Consider the following 14,227-nt stretch of genomic DNA (forward strand, 5'->3'; position numbering starts at 1 on the left):
ATTTAACCTTCTTTCTTTTTAAGTGTTGAATTTTCTAAGGTTAAGCGCGTAGATTTTCAGTGAGTGCATGATTTGCACGGAGAAGCGTTCTTAGTTCCATTAGCGCGTGTCCTGTGTGGACGGAAGGAAGCAGATTTATGACTGGGTTGCTCGTGTGCGTGAGGGCAGCCGTGTATTCTGACTTCTTTAGTGAACGTGCGTGGAAAGAGTTAGTAGAAGACGCATCATTTTAAGAGTTCCGCGGAGTGTGTAAGTCCCGCAAGTTTAATTGTTCGTTTATGTCACGTGTCCTGTAGGACTTTCAGGAAAGAAACGTGAGTAAGCGTGAATGAAAAGTTTGCCTACAATGCAAGTACGCGTTTTGTTTAGTGACCACAAGGCTAGTGCGCTTGTGATTACGTACTTGTGAGGTTGACCAGATTGTTCAGTGGCACCAATACGTGCGATAAGTACGCCACTGCGATAGATTGGAAACATGCTGTTCGTGTAGTTAGGCCACTTATGTTATGTTCGGCTGTTTTCATTTGTTGTTTGCATCATCAACGACCCTTTTGTTTTGCAACAACAATAGTGCTCTGGTCTTGTCGGCATTCGGGGAGAAATGGATAGCGGTTTGGAAGGGTGGTTGGAACTGTTTTGTCGAAATTGGGGAAATAAAAGATCAGGGTTGATTTTGACTCAGTAATAGTCTGGCGAGTCAGGGGTGAAGAGCCTGCGCTTACGCGTGGTGCAGCGCTGTGCTGTTTTGTTTGTTTGACGTTTGTTCTCCAGGGCCCAGGATCCCGAAGTTCGTCAATCGAGGCTCGACCCCAGTACCCTGCAGCTTCCATCAGCGTTCCTCATGGCCAGCGAATTGAGTTCACCGGCCATTGAGAACTACCGGGGCGAGGACGAGCTGTTAGATATGGAGCTGGTTCCTGCGATTACTTCGAGTTCCCCAGACCACATCGGATTGCAGCACAGCTAATTGAGGAATGCAAAAGCAGGAAAGCGCATTCCAGAGAAGCGGCCGAGCAAACAAGTTTAAGGCAACAAGTTTACGTGCCAACAAGTTCGTGCGCCGCCGGGGTTAGCAGGTGGGCATCCGACAATGAAGCAGGTGCACGAGCGCCCCCCCGCTCCTTCTCCAGCCTACAAGTGGATTGCCAGTCTGCGTGGCAAGACCGCAGAGAGCCCCGACAGGTGTGCCACGCGACACGGGCGCCTACCATTGGCTGCAAGTGGCGTCATCGGAGTGGACTCTCCCATTGGTCAAACATGACGTGACTTGCAGTGCTCGAAGGGCTTATAAGAAGCCTTCCAGAGAGACCTGAGCATTCTGGGACATGCCCTGATTCCCTGTTTCACCTCTCTCGAACTTCTTGCCGCGGGCCGCAGCGTCCGAGTTGCTGCCGGCCCGTAATGTCTGTACGAGTGTTAATTGACGCTCACCTCCCTGTATAGAATGTAAAATAAATACTCTCAAGTTGTGGGTATTTCATCCCGGAGTCCGTCCCCCAAACCCTACACTACACTGTAAAATAATTTACACCCCTAAAAGTGAAAAAGGGTGTAAATGTGTTTATAACTCACACCTTTAGGGTGTTAATTGTGTAACGGACACCCTAAGGGTGTGAATTATAGACACATTTACACCCTTTTTCACTTTTAAGGTGTAAATTATTTTGCAGTGTACTATAGAACTAAACCCTAGAAGTGCTGGCCAGCGCCACTACTCGCAAACCTAGACGCCGGATGTGCAACATCATTTCTGCTGCAGGCGTCACGAGTATACGTGATCTATTTGGGTGACGGCAGCTGGTCAATAAACCCACACATGCTACCTGAAGGCATCAATGTTGCCGGATGCGAGACTCCCCTAAAACAATGAACGATCGTCGTACATTACATTACATTAATTGCTGTGCGACTGGCCGCTCAAGGCACTTTGCATGTATATTCGCTGGCTTCTTTCACGCTCGGAAAACAGTTTTATGTAGCACGTATTGAGCAACAGAAAGCTGTAGCGGAAGTTTCTTATGTTTCTCTGTGATTTATTTTCTCATTTAAACTTTTCATCGAATTATAATATATGTTAACGTTTATGAATTATTTAAGACTAATTATCTAATTATTATCTAATGAGGCGGGATGCAAAAGAAAATAATCTGAGTATGTCCAAATGACGGCAAACAATCTTGGTTCCTCCCAGCTACGCAGCATTTTCCTATTTTTAAGGTTCAGCTCAAGTTAAGTTATATAATATATATATATATATATATATATATATATATATATATATATATATATATATATATATATATATATATATATATATATATATATATATATATATATATATATATATGTATATTATATATATATGTATATTATATATATATAAGGTCTGCCACGAAGTGCACCGGCGCCTCCACTGCATGCTTATGTATGCAAATGCGCCCAATGCGATTTATGCTTTGTCAGCTCAGGGTGCATCACTTCGCATCTTTCGGCATCACATTGCACTGCAGCGACACATAACGCGCTAAACATCAGTAATTAAAAAGCTCCAAGCACGTAATTAAGTATGCAAAACGCTATTTTCTGCTCCTGCAGCTGTGCAACAGCGATACGTGTGCACCACATATCAGCCAGCAAGCTTGTCACAGCACAACGTTTCGCTCACGCACGCTATATAGCTGCCTGCCGCTTGAAAGGTTTCTCGGCGCACGTGCCTTTGTAGTGTGAATGCTAAGCGTATACAGAAACGGGTTGTTGTCAACCTTGACAACGCCTGCACTCGTTTGGGCAGACGAAACAAACCGCAATCGATCGGCCTTGAAGAGAAACGCCACGGCAGAGACAACTGCGCGAGCGCCGCAGTCCGTTCTGTGGCCCGGGGCGACCATGCGTGCAGCTGCGAGTCCGCGCCGAGCGTCTGGACCGGTGCCATCGTGCAGAGTGAGTGCGTTGTTGTGCTGGCGAGCCGCACGCCAGTGGCGTTAAGTGTTGCGCACCATATAAGCGCCTCGCAATGACGGAAGACGGTTGTCATCGCGATTCGCCTCACGTTTTACTACCGCTTGGTCGGAACGCGATATGTATGCGCGAAGGCACCGACGTCACCTCGTGTGTTGGCATTCGCGCTTCTTGGGAGCGATGAAGGAGCTTGACTTATCGTGATCGCGAAACGTGTACGCACCTGCCTCACTCAAGACGGTTGGCCAGGAAAGCTTTCCGGCAATACGACCTAAGTAAAAGCTCTTTGGAGATTTGAATTCTGTTTTCGCGACTACGTGATATTCACGAAACAATTCTTTTGAAGCTGGGCAAATGAGATAATTGCGGAAGCACTATATCCACTAAACGATGGCGACGACGGAAAACTTTGCGCTCCATCCGCTACGCTAATTCACTCGGAGCGTCCTCTCGCCAGAAGTCCATCGTGCCTCGGCTGGCCTCCATACGAGGCGTAAATGCAACGCCTCTACCGATTTGCCGCGTAGCGGTGTCGGGAGCCTCTCGCTTGCACCCGCGCGATTTCGTAAATAGCGGTGAGTGGAGGCCAAAACAAGCCGGCGCGCACGCCGGCGCGGTAGGGGTGGGCGTTCGCGCGCGCACCGCTTCCGTGACGTCACGGTTTGGGAGGCGGAGCGACGCCACGGGGGCTCGCCTCCCCGTGGGCGTGGTCCGCGGCAGCGGCGGGCGCAGCAGCAGCGCCGGCGGCAGCCGCTGGGAGGCGATGCAAAGGAGCGGGCAGGCGTCGCGCTCCGGGGAGTAGCAGTGCCTGCGCGCGCTCAGTGTGAGTGAGGAGTCGTCCCGCAGCGCGCGACGATGCTCGCGCCAGCAGCTGCAACATGATGGAAAGCGCCGGCAGCCTGGGCCGGCCGCGCACGGCGGCTGCGGCGGCCGCCGCAGCCGCCGCGGCTGCCGCGCGGCTCGACCCTTTCGACCAGGACCTGGGGGCGGCCGAAGCGCCGCACTTCCAGAACGGATTCGCCATGCACCCGCACCACCCGCACGCGGCGGCCGCCGCCGCGGGATACACGGCCGCCGTGGCCAGGGACTTTCTGTTGCGCGGCGCCACCGACCTGGCGCCGCCGCCCCCGCACCACCACCACCACCACGCGGCGACCGCCGCCGACGGCATGTTCGTGCACCACCATCACCACCACGCCGCGGCGCCGGACCTGTACACCTCGCGGCTGCCGCTGACCGCGGCCGACGTGTACCGCGGCGACGCGTTCCAGACGCGGCCCGAACCCGTGTACGCGACGTCGATGGGCGGCCACCCGCACGGAGCCTTCTTCCGCTACATGCGGCAGCCGGTCAAGCAGGAGCTGACCTGCATGTGGGTGGAGCCGCCCGCCATCCACCACCACCCGCACCATCCGCACCACCCGCACGCGCAGCTGAGCAGCAGCAGCCCGCGAAAGCCGTGCGGCAAGAGCTTCTCGTCCATGCACGAAATCGTGACGCACCTGACGGTGGAGCACGTGGGGGGGCCCGAGTGCACCAACCACGCGTGCTTCTGGCAGGACTGCGCGCGCAACGGCCGCCCCTTCAAGGCCAAGTACAAGCTGGTCAACCACATTCGCGTGCACACCGGCGAGAAGCCGTTCCCGTGCCCGTTTCCCGGCTGCGGGAAGGTGTTCGCGCGATCCGAGAACCTCAAGATCCACAAGCGAACGCACACAGGTCAGTGGCTTTCAAAAGCCTCCTCCTCCTATATACTGTTTCGTTTCCTTTGACCGTGCGCACGAACACGATGTTTGGAGCGCGGCTTCTCGGCCCCGTTCACGCGAGTGATTCCGAAAGAAGCATCCGTAGGGACCTATACACTCAGCGGGCCCTGACTGCCGGTGACCGTAAGCAGCAAACGACGCGGCTTGCTATGAATGGCCTTCGTAGATACCTTTCTCTCCTTGAATTAGGGAATCACTCATTCGTGATTGTTCCTGTACGAGCCAACGACCTGGTGATTAATTATTCCTGCTACAAACATTTCGTTTGTTTCTGTAATCGCTACATTGAGCGAGATGTGCAGCCCACAGTCGCGCCCTTTCCGTTGAAACAAACGCTCGCAGAACGTTGCACTCGCTGCAGGAGTCCTCAAGCGCGCCCGTATACGAACCGGCGTGGGTCCCGCGGATCGAAGTCCAGCGGCGAAGCGACAGCGCGCCGGCCATTATTTACGCCGTTAGCCACAAGGTGTTTCTTTTCCGCGCAATCCGAGTGCAAGCGAGCGAGCGCCTCCTTTCGCTCTCCCCCTTCCGTCACCGCGGCGTGGGGCGTCGTCGAGCCTATTATGCACACTTGACCCGCGCGCGGCGACGTCGGGGTCCCCTTTCTGCTGCGTAACGCACCGACGCAGTCGACGATCGAGGCGGGTCCCCCGTGTGTGCGCGTCGCCCGTCATCGGCAATTTGTGAGGCGGCTTGCCTGCCGTGCTCGAGCACTCATTTGTTAGCGGGTCGACAGACGCGCACGCAACTCTCGTCACTCCTTGACGCGAACAGGTTTCGTGACAAATTCTGGTCGGCTACACCGATCGACCGCCTTTCGTACGAGGCATGTCGACGCTATAGTCTCGTTGTAGAAGCGAGAACATTAATACAAACACGTTTGATTCCCATCGGTGGGCAGTTATTAAAAAAAAAAAATTGTGTCTTACATGTATACATGAAAGCATTTTGCTGCTTGACTTTAAACAAGCTCCGCTTCTACCAGTTTAACGCTAAGCGAACTTCTTCAAAGAATAGATTTGTTAAACAAATCCGGCGTGATATTATTATTATTATTATTATTATTATTATTATTATTATTATTATTATTATTATTATTATTATTATTATTCATGGCATTTTTCGAAATAATTAAGACGACGTGCCGATCACTAACCGAAAAGGGAGGGGGGCGGGAACATTGAGTACACTGCGAATAGGCGTCAAATTGGATGCAGTATAGCGTGAAGACGGGAACAACCGTATACAGACAGTGGCTGCTAATACATAATTTGACGCAATTTCCAGGTGCGGCAATAGCGCTCGCTGCATCTGAACGGACGCGCAATACTGCAACTTGTCCAGCAGTAATTGGGAACAGTTGCGGGCAGTTGGAATCGGTTGGTGCAGGACAGGGACAACTGGAGATCGCAGGGGGAGGCCTTCGTCCTGCAGTGGACATAAAAGATGATGATGATGATGAATTAAGAACACTACGGCGCCGATATCCTCAGTTTTGTTTGTATCGCATTCGTTATGCGAGTTCTGTGTGCGTTTACCAAGTGTACAAAAGTTAATGGATACGTCAGTGCGCGTAGTGTATATACGCCGCAGTGCACAAAGTTGCTGCGCATGTGACTTCGACGAATTGCATTCAGCGAGCTGCGAGCCTCCGGACAAATTCGAGTGTGGGTATCAATTTCTCTCGCCTTCTGTTATATAAACAGAAAGAGTATAGACGCAGAGCATTCTAGTTTTTTTTTTTCGTCCCACGACAATTAAATAATGTCGTGTCAGTGCTGCCTTCTGTAACGCAAATGTCCACCCACTTACATATTAGAAAAGAGCTTACCGTATGCACTCTATATACATAAGTCGCGTCGTTGCATAACTGTCGAGGTGATGCTGCACGAAGTATATATATATATACTTACTGTCCCTTCTATGAACCTTTTTTTTTTTTTAGCGACTGAAAGCGTCAGCTATATGTTCACTCTCTCTATATACATGTATTTACTTTATTTATATACTGGTTAACGCAGAGATGAGTGATTAGCAGCATAGATGTCACTTTATATACGAGTACAGATAGATACCAATGATTTCCTATGACTACGAGGCAGACGCGGGATGCAATCAGAGACACGAAAGCCCTGCTGTTGTGTTTACGCCAGAGAGGGCTTATATATGACCATTCGTTTACTTCGGCTTGATACTTTTTTCTTGTTCTTCTTACTGTTGCTGACTTTCTTGTCTTCCTGACGTAAGTTCAAACACAACATCATATGATGTAAAATTCCGGCATGTATACATATAGCAAACATATATATATATATATATATATATATATATATATATATATATATATATATATATATATATATATATATATATATATATAATATATATTATATATATATATATATATATATATATTAGTGTGGTGCTATAACTGTGACGACTGTGAACCATTAGGTCAGAAATGTTTAACGAACTGCTGCACTCTGTAGAGGCATCATCAGCTTTCAAAATTTACTGTTCGTTAGCTGCGGTCGCATTGCTTTTAGCTCCAAATCCTATAACCTACAAAAAAGAAGAAAAAGGACGTGTAATTGAGTGCTTGTATGAACTTAATTACATCACTGCACTAAGAAACAAAACGACTGCCTACTAACGAATAGTTCTTTCGTGCCATCGGTGAGCAAGCATGGTGTTGCAAGCAAACCGGGTAAACGTGCTAATTTGGGTAACCATCGCTACATTATGACCAGAACTGGCTTTATTGGACGAAGTAATAATGGGCATGCCGACATGAATACTTGAGACGGCAAATAAGCAATGGTAATTATTTTAAATATTCAACAAATACGTTCAGTAGTTTGGTAATATGGCGATAATTTGACATTGTATATACCTAAGTATTCAGTATACAGCGCATACCGTGGCTGTCTGTACTTGTCAACTGAGTTAGTCGTCAACTTCCCCAAAAATCATTATGTATTCTTGTAACCAATGTACTGATTGTTGTCGAATCAAACGCACTGTTGCTGCATAGAGGAAGCGCCTGAATGGAGCTGTCCTTGTTTTCTTTCTTTTTCTTTTTTTTTCTTTTTTTACTTAGGTGCTGCCCGTGATACAACGAAATATTACCTGGTTTAGTTATTTTGAACCTTTTTCTTTACTTTGAACCGCTATTCAAACATAATGCGAAACCTATAACTATTGTTTACTCGCTTAAGTATCACTGTTAGCGTGGTATGACGAGTTTTGTCGTTATCTTTGTGCATCCTTCGAATGATATATTAGCTGACAAATTCAAATTATCACGCATTTAGCCGATGCTTTTATGTGCATCTAAGCGGAAGTCATTTGTTTCATTGTGATCATTGTCATGAGAGCGCATTGTCATGAGGCGGACTTTCACAAGCTGCCCTTTACTTCCTCCAGCTAGCGGCGCTAACAGAGTTGCTTAAGTGTACTAAGTTCATTTTCTTTTGTCTTTAGCTCGTTTCGTCTGCCTCGTATTACGAACAGCAATAAAATAAACCATATTAAGTATGCTATCTATACACATATATGTGAAGTTCCTCGCTAACGCCCGTGTATATATTCGGTTCTATATGTAAATATGTATCGCTGTTCGCTTATATCCCACGCAATATGTATATAGCAAAGAGACAGCCGTCATTTTGACGAAGTGAGAACGCTGAAAAGTGCTGAACAGTAGACGGCGTCATTTAGGCTGTCTCCGTCAAGAGGAACGCGTGAATGACGTTTAAATGTAAACGTGAAAGGCATCGAGTACTCTTCACATAAGGTCGGATGTATCGTGACACCGTTTTCGCAATCAGGACAGCGCGAGAGCGATTCCTAAACGGGATTATCGAGCGGGGAAGGTGGCTGGGGAGTGGGCATTATGCGTACGCCGTTTTTTTTTTTTTTTTTTGCATGGGGGGGAGTTATAAAAGCCATGACGTAAGAACTGCTTTCTCAGCGCGCTCTCACTCCGAGTTATCCAACCTCGCGCCTCGTGCGGGCGCGGCCTTTTCCACTGCATGCATATGTGAACGTGACACTCGATATATGTGCCGTGCGTCCCAGCTAACGTTAGCCGAGTTGCTCAACGGCACGAGATACAATTATGAAACCTACGACGTACGGTTGTCATAGGGCCGACGGCCGGACGCCATGGGTCTTATGATTGCATCTCGTACCGTGTTTGTTTAATATTTTCTTTTTTTTTTGCCGTCGTTTAACAGCTTGGCTAACGTCAGCTGGGACAACCTACATACCTATATACGTACTGTGGAGCACGTCTACCGATACTGTGGTAGATTTCTGTATTTTGCTCGCGCAGTCATATAGCGTGCTGGCCACTTCTGGAAATCGCTAAACGTTCAACGAAGACAGCGGTAACACAGAATGCGGGTTCTGAGCGTGCATGATGTAAATTTCACGGAGGTTATTTCACCGCAGTTATGCGAAAAAAGAAAACTATATGAAGAAGTTTATTTTACCACATAAGTACACTGATGTATACAAAGCGGTAGGGATGGCAGGATATATAAAAGCTGCATAACGGCAGCTTGACCAGTCCCACCTTCTTGGTAAAGAGGTAAAACATAGACTATCGTCCAAGCGCGTGTGTGCGATAGGTACATGGCAGTTAATTTTGATCGTTTAGGCACATACTGTCGGTGGTTTACTTCCTCTCTTTTTTTGTAATCGGGAATAGTAACGATCGATAATGTCGATGACGAACAACGGTCCTGAAAAAGTGGTCATTGCACCTTTAAGGAGTCCGCGTCAGTAAGTCTATCGATACGTGCAGCGTAGGTAACTATATTCGGTCGTCGACGAAAAACTTACTCTCGTTGATAACGTCTGAAAACAATTGAACAATAGAAATCAGGGGTGAAACGAGCTAATAGATGCCACGCAAATAAATCGCTGCCACAAGTTACCTGCAAGCTAGAAGCCCTATACAAGCTCTACAATTTGCCGTATACGTAGAATGGGTTACACGAGCAGTTGTGTACGAAATAAGGCACGCTCATCATCACGCGCTCGAGAAAAGCCACGACATTGTGTTTCAATGGTTGCCAAGCGATTGCAGAATTGTCGGCAACGACTTGCGCAAATGAAGCTGCGCGTTCGGCTCACCAAAAACATCAGCGGGTTCCTATACCACTTTCAAGGACTGATGCTGCGCGACAACTTCAATCACTTGCTCGCTACATCACACTTTTACGATGGCATCCACCGGGTTTCACCAAATCACGCTTGCACTCTCTCGACCCTAACTTGCGACGTCGCCTGCCACCTGGACTCTCCCGTCGCGAAAAAACTTTACTGTATCGCATGTGGTTGGGCGTCGCATTTACAAATTACTATTCATTCCTGATAGGAATGGCCAACAGGGCGGCGTGCAATTTGTGCGGGTGCACAAATTGCACGCGAATTGCAATCCAATCATGATGTTGGACACACATCGCTAGAGAAGGCCCGCCGGTCAATGACATTGCAAACAACATTCGCGAACGAAATATTTCGTGGATTTGGCTGCTGATCTGTCCTGGAAAAAAAACAAAAAAAGAAACGCTTAGTTTCTGCGCTTTCGCAGCGATAATGAATGTTCCATTCTTAAATGACTCGCACTTTCATCATATATACAAACCTTTTAACGTGAAATGAGCCGGAACAGGACATAGCGCTATATACTTCAACAGGCAATTGAAGGCTCTTTCCTGTCCATTTTATTTTTCTGCTAAAAGTTTTTCGTGCTAAAAACTATAATCCGCAGCAAAAGCAACAGAACTAGCCCAACTCTCTTGTTCCGAACATACAACACGCTTGCTGAAGGATATGACCATGTTTGTGTTCACACTATATAGCAGGCTTTTCAAGCTATCTTTGGAAACGCCTCGCTTGAGGCTATAGAAAATTGCTGAAATAAGCGCACACAAAGGTGAACTCGGCGAAACGGCATACCCGAGCCTCTTCAGCGTATATATACCGCGGGATAGCTGATTAAGTTATTTTTCTGATTCCCTTTTAAATGACCTAGCTGAGACTGCCTCAAAGTACATAAAAGTTCGGACCAGCGTGCTTTTACAGCAATAATCAACCTTTCTTTCTTTCGCACATTCTCGCGATAACGCCAACTGCAGTGAGGTGGAAGTAAACCTTCGATTTGTGCTCAGCCACCTGAACTTACGAATTTATACACACTGCTCCCTTGAATAAAGTTTGCCAATACATGATCAAATGATTACTGCAGTTAAGACTGTCATACAACATAATCGCCGTCACATCAATACGGCGCCTTTATGCACACGAATGTTTCGTCAGCGCCCGTCTCTCGCTTGATTATAAAAGCTATTTTATATGTAAACACATGACGCGCGATTGTTGCTGTACCACTAGTGTTGCGTTCACTGTTATGCCTATGCGCTGAAAGAAGATATTGATTCCTTGAATTCGCTGCAAACGTGATTATTACTTCCGCCACCTTGATTTTCTCTTATATTGAGTGACTTTTATTCTATTGACTAAACTAAACCATTTACAAGACGTTTCGATGTCCGTTCAGACGGTGAGCTTGCTTGACGCAATTTAGTTTTTGTCTGTATGCCTGAGATAAGGCGCTGTACACATTCACTTTGCGTCGTTGCTAACATTTGCGATTACGCTTAACAGATGCTTCGAGCCCGTATATGGCTGTACAGATTACAAATTAATCGCAGTTGAATGCTGTTTTGAGTACCTCTGTGTAACTAGCAATTGAAAACTATAGTTATATGTGTCCAAGCGGAAATGCAACCAGGAGCTAGTACTGAAATCCGCGGTGTATGACGAAAACTAAAGCGCAAGAAATTCGCTACGAAACTTCATGCATGAGGAGACGCTACACACTCCCGAGTTAAGTCTGCCATCTGTTTCGTTGCACATTGTAAAGAAGCACTCTTATTTTGTAAACTCACATTCCCCAAATGTAAGACAACGTACGTACCATCAGAAAAGAATGAAAAATAGTATTAAATCGGGCTAGGACAGGGAATTGGACATCGTCAATAGAACTGTTAATCAAGTGTGTATATATTATCAATATATTCGCAGGGAGAAAAAAAAAAGCTTATGGTTGTCCAATGTACGTGTCTAGAATGCATGGTAAGATGTTTTACAACGAAGTTGTATATGCCAGCCGATTCGTCCGTCCGTCTGTCGCCTGTACGCCGAAAACTCCGGCGCAACCACACGCGCATGCGCGAGGAAAGATAGAGAGGCGCGCGATTGGCTACGCCAATAGTGACGTTGTTGCCCTCCGTCGCAAGCGAGCAAGCGCGCAGCAGTTTCTCTCCGGCACCGAAATGGGTAGGCCACACGTCATACGTACTCCCGAGGAGCAGGCAGCTTTCGATCAGCAACGCCGCGGGCAGAACCGGCAACGAGCTCGTCTACGTTGTGCCAATGCTGCAGCCCGGGCACAACAACAAGCTCGTGCAGCCGAGCGCAAGCAGATGTAACTGCGTCTACAGAGGACCCGGCAGCCTACCAAGCCGTCGTTTAATTAACCGTCGGGATTAACCCAATTAACACGCACGTTTCAGCTTCACTATTGAGCCATCTGTACGGAGTGTTCGGTTGCTGATTATTTTCTGTTGTTCTTTTGAAGCATTGGATGGTTATTCAATGACGACAGACCAGTCGGTGAGGGTAAAAACAAGAGAGAAATAAAGCTACAAACTGCTGGAAAATCCATGAATTTGGCAAATTGCCGCCGCGAATCTGGCAAATTCAGTATGGACCAGGAGCATTATAACAGCATAGGGAAAGAAAACATCATAAACCAGTTTTATTCGCCGTGTTTTCAATCCTATAGGGAGACCTGCCGGTAAGTAAATGCACTCTACAAATGCCCACGTGGTCGCAGTCATCCGCCGTGATCTAATCGGTGTGCAGTGAAACCGCCGTCTCTTACGCGGTAAATTACCAGAAGGTTCTTATATAAGCCGTGCGGTGAAGAAATGGCAAGATATGTATCAATGGTCGGCGCGCTAAATTTTCTTAAACGTGATTCGCTAAATGCGCGCGCAAGAGAGATGGGATCTCCGTTCTTCTCCACGCAAGTTGCGCTCACGTTAGTCTGTACACACACACACGCTCGCGCAGACGCACGTATACACGAACGCACGGATACACGCCCGCTATCGGCAGCTCAATCAAGTCGCGAGCACCGCGCGAAGCATTCCGGGGCCAAAGCGCGCAGGACATCGACACAAACCGAGGAGGAGACGGAGTACTGGAGCCGCAGCTTATCGGCCGCAGACACGCGCCACGCGCTTAATCCGCTTGTAGAACCAGCCGACAACCAGGCCCGGCCGGACGATGTGTGCGCCCTCTGTGCGACGCGCGGCCGTGGCTTATGTGGAGCACGCAGCTGCGCTGTCCACTTCGCTCTCGTGCGCGCGCAGACGAACGTTTGATCGTGTTAGCCTTCTCGCCTAAAGCAACACAATCTGCAGTTTTATATGTACGTGGACTTAGGTTAACGATGTGACACAGTCACATGCGGTAAAACCTCGGCGTCAGGCACGTACCCAGGATTTTTTTTCGGGGGGGGCCCACCACCTCCATCATCACTATCATCATCATCATCAGCCTATTTTATGTCCACTGCAGGGCGAAGGCCTCTCCCTGCAATGCGATCTCCAATTACCCCTGTCCTGCGCCAACCGATTCCAACTAGCGCCCGCGAATTTCCTAATTTCATCACTCCGTCTAGTCTTTTGTCGTCCTCGATTGCCTTTTTCTTCTCTTGGTGACCATTCTGTAACCCTAATGGTCCAACGGTTATCTAACCGGTGCATTACATGACCTGCCCAGCTACATTTTTTTCTCTTGATGTCAATTAGAATATCGTCTATACCCGTTCGCTCTCTGATCCAAACCGCTCTTTCTCTCTCTTAACGTTATGCCTAGCAATCTTCGTTCGATCGCTCTTTGCGCGGTCCTTAACTTGCTCTCAAGTCTCTGCCCCATATGTCAGCACTGGCAAAATGCACTGATTGCACACCTTACTTTTCAATAATAATGGTAAGCTTCCAGTCAGGAGCTGGCAATGTCTGCCGTATGCGATCCATCCTATTTTTATTCTTCTGTGAATTTCCTTCTCATGATCAGGGTTGCCTGTGATTATTTGACCTAGGTAAACGTGCTCCTTCACAGTCTCTAGTGGCCGACTGACGATCCTGATCTCTTGTTCCTTTGTTGTTGTTGTTGTAGCCTGTGGCACGTGCGGCTCCTACCCACGATGGGGCATTGGCCAAGAAATGGGTGGATTATTCCAAAATAATATAGAGCATAAATTTCCTAATATCTATGGGAATAGCATTGAATAGGGTTGAATTACCGGCTAAAATGAAATCAGGAAGGTGCCGTTGAATGAGTAATAATTAATTTAAAAGCAATAAAAAGAAATAAAATTTAGCAGGGCATTCGTTTAGATTCTGTAAGGAATGTTT

At 47.6% G+C, this 14,227-nt stretch overlaps 1 protein-coding gene across 1 annotated transcript in view; it reads left to right on the forward strand.

Annotated features, from left to right (window-relative positions):
- Nucleotides 1–3,723: 3,723 nt before the first annotated feature.
- Nucleotides 3,724–14,227, forward strand: part of LOC135915051 (zinc finger protein ZIC 5-like) — a 99,864-nt gene continuing 89,360 nt past the window's right edge. Inside the window, exon 1 of the mRNA XM_065448032.1 lies at nucleotides 3,724–4,677. Within this exon, the coding sequence (XP_065304104.1) occupies nucleotides 3,837–4,677 (841 nt within the window). The 5' untranslated portion in view covers nucleotides 3,724–3,836. The remainder of the gene's footprint in view (nucleotides 4,678–14,227) is intronic.

This window comes from Dermacentor albipictus, chromosome 1 (assembly GCF_038994185.2).
Source record: "Dermacentor albipictus isolate Rhodes 1998 colony chromosome 1, USDA_Dalb.pri_finalv2, whole genome shotgun sequence".
NCBI lineage: Eukaryota > Metazoa > Arthropoda > Arachnida > Ixodida > Ixodidae > Dermacentor > Dermacentor albipictus.